This window comes from Erythrolamprus reginae, chromosome 13 (assembly GCF_031021105.1).
Source record: "Erythrolamprus reginae isolate rEryReg1 chromosome 13, rEryReg1.hap1, whole genome shotgun sequence".
Lineage (NCBI taxonomy): Eukaryota > Metazoa > Chordata > Lepidosauria > Squamata > Dipsadidae > Erythrolamprus > Erythrolamprus reginae.
In genome coordinates this window covers 13,137,775-13,155,231 of record NC_091962.1, presented here as the reverse complement: position 1 = coordinate 13,155,231, position 17,457 = coordinate 13,137,775, and the positions used below count along the sequence as shown (strand labels likewise).

Below are 17,457 nucleotides of genomic sequence, written 5' to 3'. Positions count from 1 at the left end.
TTCTTCCGCAGACCCGGCACTCCAACCGCGGCGGTCCTCCTGCCTGGCAGCTCAGGCATCACTGCGCAGCGTTGGGAAACTCCGCGGGGCAGTTCGTTGTTGGGTGCGCCGCCGAGCAGCTTGGAGGGAACACTGGCCATCACCGCCATTTCTACGCTGCCCCTCTGGTTCTACCGCAGCCAATAGCTAAAATGATGTCACAACAAAAACTGTTTATATCTTTTAAGTACTTTTGTTACATTTTTAACCACCATTAGTTTGTAATCTCCCCCCCAAAATAAACCTTCACTAAAGCACCTAAACCACATGTTGCAGTAATAAACCACGTGTTGCCAATAGTACGTGTCAGGCCTTTTGGTTAAACACAACATTGGAAAGTGAATTAAAACTGGTCTACCATTGATGTCTTCGACTGCTTGTCTGTTGTGATTCCCATCAGGTAGAGGGCCTTTGAAATAAGAACAACAAAAAGTCAACATCACCAAATGACCACCTGATGTTCAGAAACTAGAAAACCAATTGACGGATTTTACAAAGGTGCTTTTATGCTCCCAGGAGTGAAAGGAGGAAAGATGGAATGAATTTGAATCTTGTGTCCTTGAGAATATTTCAGACCCCTGGTTTTTTCTGTTCCCAAAGATATGACCTCCAGCTCCAGGAGTTTCTGTCACTCTGCAGGAAGAGGAAGGCATCCCTAAAATTCCCCTGAGAATTCCTGCAAGAAAGTCAAATCACCTCCTGGACATGACTTAATTTTAGGTAACTTTTGCCTTTAGTTCCTTTAAGTAGCTAGTCCTCTACGTGCTTTGTTTAAGGAATTGAACCTTGGATAGAATTACTTCAATCCCAAGAATTGGCTTTAATTCCTGAAAAGGAAGGGTCAGCTCCTGGACTTGTAGTAATTTAACTTGAATTAGCTAGTCCTCCATATGTTTAAATACTACTTTATTTGGCCAAGTTAATCTGAGCCTTGATAAAAATTACCTGATCCCTCCTAAAAATCACTTTCTTCCCGAAAGCAAGGTCATTTTTACCTAAGGTCATTTTTACCTTTAGAGCAGGGGTGAAATTAAAGCTATTTTTAACTATGACTTCCCTGTGACCTGGCATTATTTAATTAAATAATTTAATTTAATTATTTAACCTGGCTAAGTTACCTTAGCTTCCACCAGTATATTACTCTAAGAAATTAAACGTTGGCTAAAAATTTACCCCAAGCCTAAAGATTTGACTTTCTTTCAAGAAAGCAAGGCCAACTCATAGACCTGAAGAAATTTTACTTTCCACCTTTAATTACTTGAAGTTTCTAGTCCCCTACATGTCTTTTTAAAGAACTTCAACCTGGGCTAAAATTTCTTTCCTGAGTCCCAGACAGTTGAACTTTACTCAAGAAAGCATAAGGAGAGCTGCAGGCATTGAAGCAATTTAGCCTTGAAGCCAATTTTAACCCTTATATTTTGCACCTGTGGTAATTTACCCCTTTAACTGCAGCTGGCTAAAATTTCATTTTATTCCTCCTTTTAAGCTCCTTTTAACTCCCACCGGTCTGGCTTGGTCCTTTGAATAGAACACAGCTGAAATTACCCCAGACTCCATCCATATTTTACTCCTAAAAACTCCAGCCTTGGTTAAAATTATTTGGGACCTAGAAATTTGTCTTTCCTTTCTGAAGACGACAAAGACTGTACAAAGCCACCAGTGGTCCTTCTCCAGGAGGCCACCCACAATACCCACCAGTTTCTGAAATGCTTGAAGAGCCACCAGAAGGGTCTTTTCTGTAGGCTTGGCTGTCTTGAGTTCAAGAGACGTTCTCTGCCTCCCGAGGCCCAGCTCAAATGGGGACGTTGCAGGAACCTTCCCCTGGAGTGGGAAGAGGGTGGAGATGTTACCTGCTGCCACGCCCACCAAGCCACGCCCACAGAACCGGTAGTAAAAATGTTTGAAACTCACCATTGATCCGACTTCAGATTTTCTTTGTGCTTCAGACCTCGGAAGGTTCTCAGGGTGGAGATTGGAGGCAAAGACACTTTGAATGGGGACTAAATGAGGCAGCTCTTAAATAAGGGCTGTATTTTTGCAATAGCTTCACAATAAAGTATTTCTACTGTAGCTTACCTGGTTGTGTTTTCCCTGGTCTACCTGGCAGGGCTGATTTGCAGCTGTTTATTTTTTATACTGGGGTTGTGAGTGGGAAACTGGGGTGGGGTAGTTCAGGGGCCCCTCGGCTTTCCTTACATGGGTGATTTGTGTATGTGTGTTTTGCATTTATTGTGGGGGGGCGGCAACACAATTTCCACCCTGCTTATGCAGGCTCTTACATTTACACAGAATTTGCCATGGCCAAACCACTAAGGACTTGACCAACTGCCCTACAAAGGCCAGAAGGGACAATTGATCACAGAGATATTTTTGCACTCGCTACAGCCCTGCGCCCCCCATCGCAGGGCTGACCGAGCTTGGGCATTCATTCTGGTCTTCTGTCAGCGGTCCATCCCTGGTCACTGGGGTCCACCATCCTCCCACCTCCCAGCCAGCTGCATGGTCACAGCCAATAACCAGGCAGAGTTAATAATGGCCCATTTGTAGGGGAGCAAAACTAAATGCCAGCCAATACCTGCACCGAGGGATGGTTCTCTGCCTTCTCAAAGGATGGTAGAGGCCTCGGACACCAGAGAGGCAGGGGACAGAGCGTCAGGGTCTGGAAAGGCCCATGTGGGGGTCCGGCACACACGCTTCTCCCTTCACTGCCATGCACTTTGCATGAACCCCGAAATGCCACCAGCCCATGGCAGGAGACCTTGAGGGTGGGGGCAAGGTGGCCTGCATCATGGGAAGTGGGGATAAATGCAAAGGACATGGCAGCCATGGCAGAAGCATGATGCCAGACCAACACGGGTGAGGTTTTCCAGATCCCATCGCTCTGTGTCCCGCCTCTCCGGTGTCCAAGGCCACAGCCATCCACTGAGAAGGCAGAGGGCCAATCCCAGGGCACAGGGATTGACTGGCGTTCAATTCTCCTGCTCTACCAAATTAGCCAGAAGAAAGTCTCGCTGGGTGAATTGGCTGTGATCACGTAGCAGAGAGGAAGGACAGCTAACCATTGCCAGGCTGCAAGTGCTGGCACAGAACCACAGAATGAGAAAGAAGGCCCAGGACACCTCAGGCTATGGTGGCCATAAAAATGTAACTGCAAACAATTGTCCTTGTGCGCCATTGGGGTTTTCTGTCTGGTTCTAAGAACCAACGCCATGGCCAAATTATGCCAGGCAAAAACGAACACCCAACAACGAACTGCCCCGCGGAGTTTCCCAACGCTGTGCAGTGATGCCTGAGTTGCCAGGCAGGAGGACTGCCGCGGTCGGAGTGCCGGGTCTGTGGAAGAGTGGGGGAGCGACTAAGGTGGGCGAGAGGGGCAAAGAAATCCCCCTTTACCTGCAGGCAAGTCAAAGGGGGGATTTACTGTCTCTCTCTCCCTGTCTCTCACGCACACATAGACACACACTCAGGGCCACACAAGGGTTCTCTTCCCTCCCGCCTCCTTCCAAGAGTCTCCAACTTCGCAGCCACCGCTGCTCCTCGCCTCTCCTGCCCCGGGAGTGGAGCCGCGCGCCGTTTCTCCCCGCCTGCTGGTTGCAACCGGTGGTGTCCGATCCGCCCCTCCCAAGACCGGCTTCCCTGCCACAGTGCCCGCCCGCCTGCCTTGCAGAGTCTGCGGTGGGGAGGTGCCAGGAGAGGGTCTCCCTGTAGCCGCTCTCTCTCCTCGGTGGGGGTGCCGCAGTCTCTGGAGCTGCGGCCTCCACGTGGCCTGGGAAGGAGGAGGCACAGAGAGCCCCCACCCGCCATCCCCGCAGCCCCCCTGGGAGGAAGCCCATCCAGGAACTTGGCAGGCTGTTGTACTCTGACCGGCTTCACAGAGAAGAAAAGAGAGGAAGGATGGAAGAGAGAGAGAGAGAGAAAGAAAGGGAGGGAGAGGGAGAAAGAGAGAGAAAGGGAGGGAGAGAGAGGAGGGGAGGGAGGAAGAGAGAGAGAGAAAGGGAGGGAGAGAAAGAAAGGGAGGAAGGAAGGAAGAGAGAAAGAGAGAAAAAGGCTGTTCCCTGTCTCATTCAATCCCTGTAGACTCACACTAAGCTTCTCTGGGCTTCCACTGGGTGACCCTTTCAGCCCCTGAGAGAGCAGTGAGGGCGAATCACCCGAAGGACACAGCTGCCAGCCTCCTCCAGTCCCTGAGGACCCCCTCACGGTGGACCCCCTCCCTCCCCCCTTCTCTTTCGTGGAAAGAATGCCAGAATCAAAAAACAACCAAACGCCTCCTCACCAGCAATCAACACCTCTATGCGCATAGATTCACTCCCAAGGTCAGTATCAGACACACAGACCAAGAGTGAACAACGTCCGAATCAACAAGCAGTCCAACTCCTCTCCAGACCATTTTCAACCACACTGACCCTGCAAGCCACTTGAACACAAGGTGAGAATAAACCCAACTCTCTCCTAGCACCGAATAGTCCCTAATAAAAACATCTGCAAAGGAAACTACCAAGCTCAGAGAACACTAAGGAAACAGGTCTGAGAGGTACCGGCATTCTTTCCACGAAAGAGAAGGTGGGAGGGAGGGGGTCCACAGTGAGGGGGTCCTCGGGGACTGGAGGAGACTGGCAGCTGTGTCCTTCGCGTGATTCGCCCTCACTGCTCTCTCAGGGGCTGAAAGGGTCACCCAGTGGAGCCCCAGAGAAGCTGTGCAGGGCGAGTCTCCAGGGATTGAATGAGACAAGCAACGGCCTTCTTCTCTCTTCCTCCCTGTCTTTCTCTATCTTTCTTCCTCTTTTCTCTCTCTTTCTCCCTTCTTTCCTCCCTCTCTATCTTTCTTTCTCTCTCTCTCCCCACCTACCTCACTCCCTCTCTTCCTTTCCTTCTCTCTCCCTCCCTTTCTCCCTCTCTCTTCCTCCCACCCTCTTTCCCTTTCTCTCTCTCTCTTCTCCTCCAAATTATGCCACTCAAAACCCCTATAAAATCTATAATTCTCCAACAGCCTCACCTATCATTAAAATGGGCCATTGATGAATTTGTTCTGGTTCTAAGAACCATCGCCATGGCCAAATTATGCCAGGCAAAAACCCTATCAAATCTATAATTCTCCAAACAGCCACATCTACCATTAAAATGGGCCCTTGGAGATTTTGTTCTGGTTCTAAGAACCATCGCCATGGCCAAATTATGCCAGGCAAAAACCCTATAAAATCTATAATTCTCCAAACAGCCACATCTACCATTAAAATGGGCCGTTGGAGATTTTGTTCTGGTTCTAAGAACCAGCACCATGGCCAAATTATGCCAGGCAAAAACCCTATAAAATCTATAATTCTCCAAACAGCCTCACCTATCATTAAAATGGGCCGTTGGAGATTTTGTTCTGGTTCTAAGCTGTGCAGGGTGAGTCTCCAGGGATTGAATGAGACAGGCAACGGCCTTTTTCTCTCTTTCTTCCTCCCTGTCTTTCTCTCTCTTTCTTCCTCTTTTCTCTCTCTTTCTCCCTTCTTTCCTCCCTCTCTTTATCTTTCTTTCTTTCTCTCTCTCTCCCTACCTACCTCACTCCCTCTCTTTCTTTCCTTCTCTCTCCCTCCCTTTCTCCCTCTCTCTTCCTCCCTCCCTCTTTCCCTTTCTCTCTCTCTCTTCTCCTCCAAATTATGCCAGTCAAAACCCCTATAAAATCTATAATTCTCCAACAGCCTCACCTATCATTAAAATGGGACATTGAGGAATTTGTTCTGGTTCTAAGAACCAGCGCCATGGCCAAATTACGCCAGGCAAAAACCCTATAAAATCTATAATTCTCCAAACAGCCATATTTACCATTAAAATGGGCCGTTGGAGATTTTGTTCTGGTTCTAAGAACCATCGCCATGGCCAAATTATGCCAGGCAAAAACCCTATAAAATCTATAATTCTCCAAACAGCCTCACCTATCATTAAAATGGGCCATTGAGGAATTTGTTCTGGTTCTAAGAACCAGCGCCATGGCCAAATTACGCCAGGCAAAAACCCTATAAAATCTATAATTCTCCCAACAGCCACATCTACCATTAAAATGGGCCGTTGGAGATTTTGTTCTGGTTCTAAGCTGTGCAGGGTGAGTCTCCAGGGATTGAATGAGACAGGCAATGGCCTTTTTCTCTCTTTCTCCCTTCCTCTCTCTTTCTCTCTCTTCCTTCCTCTTTCTCCCTTCCTTCTTCCCTCCCTCTTGATTGCTTTCTTTCCCCCTCTCGCTTCCTCCCTTTCTCTCTCCCTCCCTTTCTCTCTCTCTTCCTCCCTCCCTTTCTTTCTCTCTTTCTCTCTCTTCGTTCCTTCCTCTCTTTTCTTCTCTGTGAAGCCGGTCAGAGTACAACAGCCAGCCTAGTGCCTGGATGGGCTTCCTCCCAAGGGGGCTGTGGGGATGGCTGGCAGGGGCTCTCTGTGCCTCTTCCTTCCCGGGCCACGTGGGGGCTGTGGCTCCAGAGGCAGTGGCGCCCCCACCGAGGAGAGAGAACGGCTACAGGGGGAGCCTCTCTTGGCACTTCCCCACCGCAGATTCTGCAAGGCGGGTGGGTGGGCGCTGAGGCGGGGAAGCCGGTCTTGGGAGGGGTGGATCGGAGACCACTGGTTGCAACCGGCGGGTGGGGAGAAACGGCGCCTGGCTCCACTCCCGGGGCAGGAGAGGCGAGGAGCAGCGGCGGCTGCGAAGTTGGAGACTCCTGGAAGGAGGCGGGAGGGAAGAGAACCCTTGTGTGGCCCTGAGTGTGTGTCTACATGCGTGTGAGAGAGGGGGAGAGAGAGAGAGTAAATCCCTCTTTTTAGTTGCATGCAGGTAAAGGGGGCTTCCTTCGTCCCTCTCGCCCACCCTGGTCGCTTCCCCGTTCTTCCGCAGACCCGGCACTCCAACCGCGGTGGTCCTTTTGCCTGGCAGCTCAGGCATCACTGCGCAGCGTTGGGAAACTCCGTGGGGCAGTTCGTTGTTGGGTGCGCCGCCGAGCAGCTTAGAGGGAACACTGGCCATCACCGCCATTTCTACGCTGCCCCTCTGGTTCTACCGCAGCCAATAGCTAAAATGATGTCACAACAAAAACTGTTTATATCTTTTAGGTACTTTTGTTACATTTTTAACCACCATTAATTTTTAACCTCCACCCCAAAACAAACCTTCACTAAACCACCTAAACCACATGTTGCACTAATAAACCACGTGTTGCCAATAGTACGTGTCAGGCCTTTTGGTTAAATACAACATTGGAAAGTGAATTAAAACTGGTCTACCATTGATGTCTTCGACTGCTTGTCTTTTGTGATTCCCATCAGGTAGAGGGCCTTTGAAATACGAATAATAAAAAGTCAACATCACCAAATGACCACCTGATGTTCAGAAACTAGAAAACCAATTCACGGATTTTACAAAGGTGCTTTTATGCTCCCAGGAGTGAAAGAAGGCAAGATGGGATGAATTTGAATCTTGGGTCCTTGAGAATATTTCAGACCCCTGGTTTTTACTGTTCCCAAATATGTGATCTCCAGCTCCAGGAGTTTCTGTCACTCTGCAGGAAGAGGAAGGCATCCCTAAAATTCCCCCGAGAATTCCTGCAAGAAAGTCAAATCACCTCCTGGACATGACTTAATTTTAGGTAACTTTTGCCTTTAGTTCCTTTAAGTAGTTAGTCCTCTACATGCTTTGTTTAAGGAATTGAACCTTGGCTAGAATTACTTCAATCCCAAGAATTGGCTTTAATTTCTGAAAAGGAAGGGTCAGCTCCTGGACTTGTAGTAATTTAACTCTTCCCTTTACTTGAATTAGCTAGTCCTCCATATGTTTAAATACTACTTTATTTGGCCAAATAAATCTGAGCCTTGACTAAAATTACCTGATCCCCCCCAAAAATCACTTTATTCCTGAAAGCAAGGTCATTTTTATCTAAGGTCATTTTTACCTTTAGAGCAGGGGTGAAATTGAAGCTATTTTTAATTATGACTCCCCTGTGATGGTTTGGTCCTTTCAACAGGACCTGGCATTATTTAATAATTAGATTATTTAATTTAATTATTTAACCTGGCTAAGTTACCTTAGCTTCCACCAAATGGATTACTCTAAGAAATTAAACTTTGGCTAAAAATTTACCCCAAGCCTCAAGATTGGACTTTCTTTCAAGAAATCAAGGCCAACTCATAAACCTGAAGCTATTTTAGTTCACCGTTCCACCTTTAATTGATTGAAGTAGCTATTCCTCTACATATTTTTTTTAAAGAACTTCAACCTGGGCTAAAATTTCTTTCCTCAGTCCAAGACAGTTGAACTTTATTCAAGAAAGCATAAGGAGAGCTGCAGGCAGTGAAGCAATTAAACCTTGAAGTCAATTTTAACTCTTATATTATACACCTGTGGTAATTTAGCCCCCTTAACTGCATCTGGCTAAAATTTCGTTTTATTCCTCTCCTTTTAACTCTCAATGGTCTGGTTTGGTCCTTTGAATAGAACACAGCTGAGATGACCCCAGACTCCATCTATATTTTACTCCTAAAAACTCCAGCCTTGGTTAAAATTATTTGGGACCTTGAAATTTCTCTTTCCTTTCTTTCACCTATCAAAGCAAGGTCATTTTTACCTAAGGTCATTTTTTACCTTTAGAGCAGGGGTGAAATTAAAGCTATTTTTAACTATGACTTAATTTAATTATTTAACCTGGCTAAGTTACCTTAGCTTCCACCAGTATATTACTCTAAGAAATTAAACATTGGCTAAATATTTACCCCAAGCCTCAAGATTTGACTTTTTTTCAAGAAACCAAGGCCAACTCATAAACCTGAAGCAACTTTAGTTCACCTTGCCACCTTTAATTACTTGAAGTAGCTAGTCCTCTACATGTTTTTCTTTTTTAAAAGAACTTCAAACTTGGGCTAAAATTTCTTTCCTCAGTCCAAGACAGTTGAACTTTATTCAAGAAAGCATAAGGATAGCTGCAGGCACTGAAGCAATTTAACCTTGAAGCCAATTTTAACCCTTATATTTTGCACCGGTGGTAATTTACCCCTTTAACTGCACCTGGCTAAAATTTCATTTTATTCCTCCTTTTAAACTCCTTTTAACTCCAACCGGTCTGGTTTGCTCCTTTGAATAGAACACAGCTGAAATTACCCCAGACTCCATCTATATTTTACTCCTAAAAACTCCAGCCTTGGTTAAAATTATTTGGGAGCTTGAAATTTCTCTTTCCTTTCTTTCACCTATCATATATATTCTCTTCCTTTCATGTATCCTCTCCTCTAAGTTCACTTTTACCCTTATATATATTACCAGATGTCTATTTTTCTTCCTATGTATTTGTGTATTGGACAAATGAATAAATAAATAAATAAAATAGAAATTTGCCCCATTTCCCTGGGGGAAACCCACTTCGTGGGACTGTGGCCATTCCCCATAGGTATTGGGACCCCTTTAAATAAAACGCCCTTGAGGTGTTTCCTCAAAAACCACTGGTGTTTTACTCCTGAGGAAATACACGTCCTGGTAAAAAATTACTTCTTAAAATTACTTATTAAAATTAGCGGAGTTGCCTTCCTTACTCCCCGAGAATCGACTAAAATTACCTCAAGTGCTGTTTTTACTCCGAGAATAGACTAAAATTACTATCCCCGAGAATGGGCTATATGCGTTAGCTCCCCTCAGCGACCCACAACGTCTAAGAGCCTCAAAATATTTTTTTATTTTAACATATTAAACATTTGATAAGTAGAATAGAATAGAATAGAATTTTATTGGCCAAGTGTGATTGGACACACAAGGAATTTGTCTTGGTGCATATGCTCTCAACGTACATAAAATAAAATATACATTTGTCAAGAATCATGTGGTACAACACTTAATGATTGTCATAAGCAATGATTGTCATAAGCAATGAAGAAGCAATATTAATAAAAATCTTAGGATATACGCAACAAGTTACAGTCATACAGTCAACATGGGAGGAAATGGGTGATAGAAATGATGAGAAAAACTAGTAGAATAGAAGTGCAGATTTAGTAGAAAGTCTGACAGTTTTGAGGGAATTATTTGTTTAGTAGAGTGATGGCGTTTGGAAAAGAACTGTTCTTGTGTCTAGTTGTCTTGGTGTGCAGTACTCTGTAGCGACGTTTTGAGGGTAGGAGTCGAAACAATAGTAATGATAAAAAGGGATTAGTAGGATTACCTCAGCGCGCAAGAGGCACCTGTCGCGGTCTAAAAACTGCGTTCGGCTCCAGAGGCGCCGTGGGGAGAGAGGGGTCGCAGCGCCCTCTTCCGACAGAGCCTTAATTTCTTGGGCTGTAATAGAAAAGGGGGGATTTGCAAGGTTTGTCTAATGTAGCCACAGCATAAAATCAAATGACATATGGTGGTGTTTCTTCCCTGGTCTACCTCGCAGGATGGACACGCAGCTGGCTTTTTAATAGGCTTGTTTTAGCTCAGCCTCGGGAGCCAGCGACGTTTTTTAAAGTGTCCCGCCCATCGGAGGAGAAGGGGGAGGGGGCGCAGCCAATCCGAGGGGCAGGTTTTCCAAAGCAGCCAATCGCCGGTCGGAGAGCGCTTGGCGGGAAAGGCGCGGAGCTCTTGGTGGGCTCACACGTAAGGGTGATTGACAGGAGCACGCCGACTGGGCAGAGCTTTAAATTAGCTTGCCGCGAGACAGCTGCAAGGGACCTTGTGGGTCATCTAGTCCAACCCCGTTCAAGCAGGAGTCCCTGCACCATTTCAGACAAATGTCCATCCCAATCTCCCAGGACTTCCATAGGCAGCTTCTGCTGCACTGGTTGATCTCTTTCACCCTCAGAAAGTTCCTAATTATTTCCAGGTTGAATAATCTCTCCTTGGTCAGCTTCCATCCATTATTCCTTCTCTGGCCTTTTGGTGCCTTGGAAATCAATCTGAGCCCCCTGTTTGTGTGTGTCAGTTTGTAAAATAAAATAAGATAGATAAGGGAACCTTTATTCTCCCTTTTTACTGTGGGCACATTGGCCCATATTAAAAATGAAATTGTGTTGCCTGCTCTCACAATTTACCTACCTACCTACCTACCTACCTACCGTACCTACCTATTGATTTATCTTCCATTATCCATCCATCCAATCATCCATCCATCTACATGCACATCTATATCTAATCTATATATTTTATCTATATGTATCATCTCCATACATCACACAAACACACCATTGTCCATTTTGAATACGTACATGGTATTCTTGGCCTCTGTTTTGTTAAATTTATTTATTTTATTTTTATTTATTTATTTTGTCCAATACAAATTGAAAGTTAAGGAGAATAAAAACGTGTAGTAGTAAATATCGGGGAAGGGATAGAAGAAAATATATGAGAATAGAATACATCAATGAAGAGTAGAGGAAGGATATATGGATGGGAGAAAAGATATATAAAATATAGGAGAGACAATTAGACAGGGGACAGAAGGCACACTAGTGCACTTATGCTCGCCCCTTACTGACCTCTAAGGAATCTCGAGAAGTCAACCGTGGAGAGTCTAAGGGAAAAATGTTGGGGTTGACACCACGGAGTCTGGTCATGAGTTCCATGCTTCAACAACTCGATTGCTAAAGTCATATTTTTTACAGGCAAGTTTGGAGCAGTTGATATTAAGTTTGAACCTGTTGTGTGCTCTTGTGTTGTTGTGGTTGAAGCTGAAGTAGTTGTTGACAGGCAGGATGTTGCAGCATATGATCTTGTGGGCATATAATAATAATATCTGTTCTTCTTCTGTATCTTCTGCAATCAGTCAATCTTATAAATAATGTTTGAGTAAGATTTAAATATGTTAAAGAGAAACATTTAAATATGTTATATATGTGAGAAACATTTAAATATGTTAAAGGGTTAAATAAGGTTCAGGAGGGAAGTGTTTATATTAGGAAAGTGAACACAAGAACAAGGGGGACACAATCTGAAGTTAGTTGGGGGAAAGATCAAAAGCAACATGAGAAAATATTTTACTGAAAGAGTAGTAGATGCTTGGAACAAACTTCCAGCAGAGGTGGTTGGTAAATCCACAGTCACTGAATTTAAATACGCCTGGGATAAACATAGATCCATCCTAAGATAAAATACAGGAAATAGTATAAGGGAAGACTAGATGGACCATGAGTTCTTTTTCTGCGGTCAGTCTTCTATGTTTCTATGAGTAGATTGTTCCCAAACAACTTTATTTGATATACTGTAGAGTCTATAGTCAAATAGTGTTGCTCCATTGTTTTTATGGACCTGTTCTCCTTTAAGAATAAACTTTTATTGTTTCCTTCAAATTCTGTCTTATTATCTGTTTATTTTCCAATTAACAACAAGACTTTTTCATAGGATTTCTTACAATTAGTCTCAAAGATTTCATATAGATTTTATATGTTGCAAACCACTCCAGTCCTCAGAGAGGGGCGGCAGATCAATCCAATAGAAGATAGATAGATAGATAGATAGATAGATAGATAGATAGATAGATAGATAGATATTCATGGTGTAACCAGCCAGCAATCACCCCTTTTGCTTTGTTTTTTTTTCTGTTGGAGGCTGCCTTCCCACCCTACCACACTACAAATATCCAGTTTTAAAATTATCTCTTATTATTTTTGCAGAGGACTAAGAGATCAGAGGGAGATTTGGGCTTATACAGGCAGCCCTCCACTTATAACAGTTCATAACAGTTGTTTTTCGTAAATTGCTTAAGACCCACCTGTGTCGCCAGGCATGGGGGAATTGAGACATCTCCCCCAGGCTTGTATAGTTTTAATGTACGGTCTGTTTGCGATGTATGGTTTTTAAATAACGGGCTTTAGATACTTTCTTTTAAATATTAGATTTATTACACTGCACATTGTTATTATTATTGTTGTGAGCTACCCCGAGTCTGTGGAGAGGGGCAGCATACAAATCTAATAAATAATAATAATAATAATAATAATTATTATTATTATTCATAAAAATCTAATAAATAATAATAATAATAATAATAATAATAATAATAATAATAATAAATATTATTATTTATTAGATTTCTATGCCACCCCTCTCCATAGACTCGGGGTGGCTCACAACAATAACAAGAACAATGTAAGAACAAATCTCATAATTTTAAAAACACTAAAAACCCCATTATTAAAAACAAACATACACAAAAACATACCATGCATAAACTATATAGGCCCGGGGGTGATGTCTCAGTTCCCCCATGCCTGACAGCAGAGATGGGTCTTAAGAACTTTACGAAAGGCAAGGAGGGTGGGGGCAGTTCTAATCTCCGGGGGGAGCTGATTCCAGAGGGTTGGGGCCGCCACAGAGAAGGCTCTTGGCTCTTCTCCTGGATCCCGCCAAACGACATTGTTTAGTCAACGGGACCTGGAGAAGGCCAACTCTGTGGGACCTAATTATTATTCTTATTCTTATTATCATTATTATTATTTAATGACCATTCAAAGTTATAATGGCATAGAAAAAGTGACTTATGATTTTTCACACGTAGCATCCCCGTGATCGAGATTCAGACGCTTGGACACTGATTCATATTTATGACGATTGTAGTGTACAGGGATCACGTGATCCCATTTTGCAGCCTTCTGCCAATCAAAGTCAATGAGGAAGCCAAATTCACTTTAACAGCCATGCTACTTACTTAACAACTACAGTGATTCACCTAACAACAGTGGCAAGAAAGGTCACAAAATGGGGAAGAGCTCACTTAAGAAAAGTTTCACTCAGCCATGTAGATTTTGGGCTCAGTTGTGGTCAAGGGCTACCTTGTATTGGGGATGCTTTGAATTACAAGTCCCATCAGCCACTTCCAGGGTGGGGGTGTTGATAGGGATCCTCCCTTCTTGCAACAGGTTGCCCCACCCTCAAAGTACTCATTGTTTAAAGAAAATCTGGAAATTTAATTTTTAAAAAGTATAATTTTTATACACTATAGGAAATGCTTTGGACTTTCGATCCCATTAACCAATTTTTCACGGTGGGGGCTGAAGGGGATGACCTCTCTTCCAATAGATGTTGGATCCTCCCCATCTAAAATTCAAGGCCATTTTTTAGTGTGTTTTTGTGTTTTGCTTGCACCCCCCCTCCCCATGTTACAATCTCTTGTTTTTTTATTGTTTTGTGCAAATATTGGATTTCCCAAGATTCCTTTGAAGAAAAATATTATAATAATCCAGGACTGGTTTTCTTTGCTTTGCTTTTTAATAATTCTGCTTAAATGATACAAATGGAGAAATTTTTGATACACCATGTCTTAGCCTCCTGGAGGTAAAATAAATTGACACAGATTTGAAACTGTTTCCTCCTTTCTCTGTTACAGGAAGTCTTTCCTTCCCCTGCAGTGAAAGGCTGCAATATTTTTTACTACCACACTGTGGGTGTAGCTTATTTTATGGGTGTGGCTTTCTGGCCATGGGACCAGGTGGGACCGGTGTGTGTGGCTTAAGGGTCATGTGACGGGCTTAAAGGTGGCCAACACAACTCACATCATCATCGTAACTCTGAGTGGTCACTAAATGAACAGTTGCAAATTGAGGGCTACCTCTGCTTATTTGTCTACTTTAATTAATCTCTGGACTCTTTGTGTTTGCAGAAGCTTTAGAAGAACCACAGCTATGCTACGTTTTGGATGGGATTCTGTTCCTCTACGGGATGGTGCTGACCGTCCTCTACTGCCGACTTAAGGTGAGCGTTTTGGGGGAACCCCCAAAATTAGATGCCTTGATCCTGAAATCCAGACACGATCGATGGAATTTTTGTAATTAATAATAATAATAATAATAATAATAATAATAATTTATTAGATTTGTATGCCGCCCTCTCCAAAGACTCGGGGCGGCTCACAACAATGATAAAAACAATATTATACACTAGTGGCAAAAACAATATAATATTAAAAGAAATAACTAAAACCCTATCATATTAAAACCAGTCAACACATACATACCAAACATAAATTATAAAGAGCCTGGGGGAAAGATGTCTCAAATCCCCCATGACTGGCGGTATAGGTGGGTCTTGAGTAGGTTACGGAAGACAAGGAGGGTGGGAGCAGTTCTAATCTCCGGGGGGGGGGAGTTGATTCCAGAGGGCCAGGGCCGCCACAGAGAAGGCTCTTCCCCTGGGGCCCGCCAGACGACATTGTTTAGTCGACGGGACCCGGAGAAGGCCCACTCTGTGGGACCTTATCGGTCGCTGGGATTCGTGTGGTAGCAGGCGGTTCCGGAGGTACTCTGGTTCAATGCTATGTAGGGCTTTAAACGTCATAACCAACCAATTGTCTATCAATCTCTTTATTCATCTTTATTTAAACGGCCCCTAATCCTTTACGGAGTGGAGCCTGGGCAATGGACTAGAGAAGGTAACACAACAATAGCAATAGCCTTTAGACTTATAGACCGCGTCATAGTTCTTTGACAGCCCTCGCTAAGCGGTTTACAGAACCAGCCTCTTGGCCCCAACAATCTGGGTCCTCATTTGACCCAGATTAATTTATTAGATTTGTATGTAGATAGATAGATGGTAGATAGATGGATGGATGAAGGATAGATAGATAGTAGATTGATAAATATAGATAATAGAGAGAGAGATGACAGATATCGATAGATTGATAGACAGACAGAGAGATCATAGATAGAGTAGGAAAATAGATATAGACAGAGCAGGGTAGAAGAGATAAGGTAGATAAATATATAATGCGCATTGTGTATATTGCAGATGGCAACCCTTGTGACAGCTGTTACGCAATGCCATTTCATTTTAATGTTAGTTAGTGACACTTCAAAGTGACACTTAAGTGATTCCAAGGCTCTTGAGCTCCCCCGGGGGTGTTTTCTCTCCTTCCAGGGCCTGGAGGTTCAAGAGATGGACCACTACAGCACGCTAGAAGCTTCAAAGGCACCCCCGGAAGGGCTCCCTCCCAGGAAGACCTCCTCGGAGGAATAAATATTTGGCTTCATCGCCTGACTTCTGGATAGAACCGTCCTGGCCTCTGACCTTTGCCTAATTTGTCATCGGTGGGAGGAGGGGGAAACCAAAAATCAGAAGGAACTTTGGGGTAGCGATTCTTTTCAGAAATCTCCACGTCTTCTTCTAAAATATTCATTTTTTGTCAATGCAAAAGGGAGGAGGCTCACAAATTTGGGCGCCTTGGAATTCTACTGAAGCTACCCAAATCCCCTTGAGTTGCGTTAGGGTTTATTTTGGGGTGGGGGGTGGGGGCTGTTTTTGCTAATCCTCGACTTACGACCGCCAATGGAGCCCAGAACTTCCTTGCCTTTCATTCAAAATTTTGGAGCAAGGAAATTATTTAAATTGCATTGGACTGGATTTTTTCTAAAAAAATAATTTTTTAAATTGGTTTTTTAAATGTTACACACACAGACTGCACATCATACAACATAAAACAGTGCCCTGTGAAGGTGCACCCACCACCTAACAACATCCACCCATCATCTGAATATCTGTCATCTGTCCATCTGTTCATTCATCCATTAATATCTATCTATCCATCTATCTATCTATCTATCTATCTATCTATCTATCTATCTATCTATCTTATCTATCTATCTATCTATCTATCTATCTAATCTGTCATCACTCATCTATCATTCATCTCTCTCTCTCTCCATCCATTCCACTCACCCTCCCTCCCTCCATCATCTGTATATCCGTCTGTTCATCCATATTCTCTATCATACTCTATCTTTTCTACCATTTCATTCCTCCCTCCCTCCCTCCCTCTTTCCTTCCTGTTATTGAGACATTCGTTATGTGAGGTTTGGCCCCATTTTATCACTTTCCTTGTCAGATTTGTTTAAGAAATGCTACATCCGTAATCAATAATGCCAGTTCCCAGGCACCCTAATTTAATTCATGGGGCCACAGAGATCCTGCAAGGATTTCAAGTGTGAACACCTGTCCCAAATCATTTAGTGACTTCAAACAGTCACTAAAGGAATGGCTGTAAATCGAGGACTCTCTGTGAACTAACACAGCTTCCTTCCACCAATTGAAAATGGGGGGAATTTATCTTTCTTGGATGCATTAGAGTCACGGTGGGATTCAGGTTTTCTTTCTGCTGTGATTTTTGATCTTGTAAGCTGCCTGGACTGTGAAAAGGGCAGCTGTATACATTGTTTTAATAAATGCAGATGTAATATGTAAATAAATATTTTGTCGGTTTTAACACAGTTGCGGCCAGCTGTATAATAAACTGTTTTAATGAACAACCCACCGAATCAGTGCTTTGGATTAAGTTTCCCTTCACCAATTTAAATGGCCCAGGATTGAAAGATGTGATCCACTCAACAGTTGTGGCTTTCATTTAGAGAGAGGTTAGAATGGCATAGAATTTTGGAATAGAATAAGAATAGAATAGTAGAATAGAATAGAATATTGCATAGAATAGAATATAGAATAGGAATAGAATATAG

At 43.5% G+C, this 17,457-nt stretch overlaps 1 protein-coding gene and 1 long non-coding RNA gene across 3 annotated transcripts; one reads left to right on the top strand and one right to left on the bottom strand.

Annotated features, from left to right (window-relative positions):
• Positions 1-393: 393 nt before the first annotated feature.
• LOC139175173 (uncharacterized) lies at positions 394-10,496 on the bottom strand. Of its 2 annotated transcripts, none has more exons than XR_011560489.1 (3): positions 10,412-10,496; positions 10,206-10,318; positions 394-448 (listed from the first exon to the last, which is right to left on the bottom strand). It is a non-coding gene; the product is annotated as an uncharacterized lncRNA (long non-coding RNA). The 2 variants fall into 2 exon arrangements; XR_011560488.1 differs by lacking the exons at positions 10,206-10,318; positions 10,412-10,496 and adding exons at positions 1,735-1,860; positions 1,951-2,563 and having other exon boundaries at positions 409-448.
• A 3,938-nt stretch (positions 10,497-14,434) lies between these two features.
• Positions 14,435-16,196, top strand: LOC139175471 (high affinity immunoglobulin epsilon receptor subunit gamma-like). Its single transcript, XM_070766596.1, has 3 exons — positions 14,435-14,444; positions 14,616-14,707; positions 15,869-16,196. Exons 1-3 carry the CDS (start codon positions 14,435-14,437, stop codon positions 15,965-15,967), a joined length of 201 nt encoding a protein of 66 aa, XP_070622697.1. The 3' UTR covers positions 15,968-16,196.
• The last annotated feature ends 1,261 nt before the right edge of the window (positions 16,197-17,457 follow it).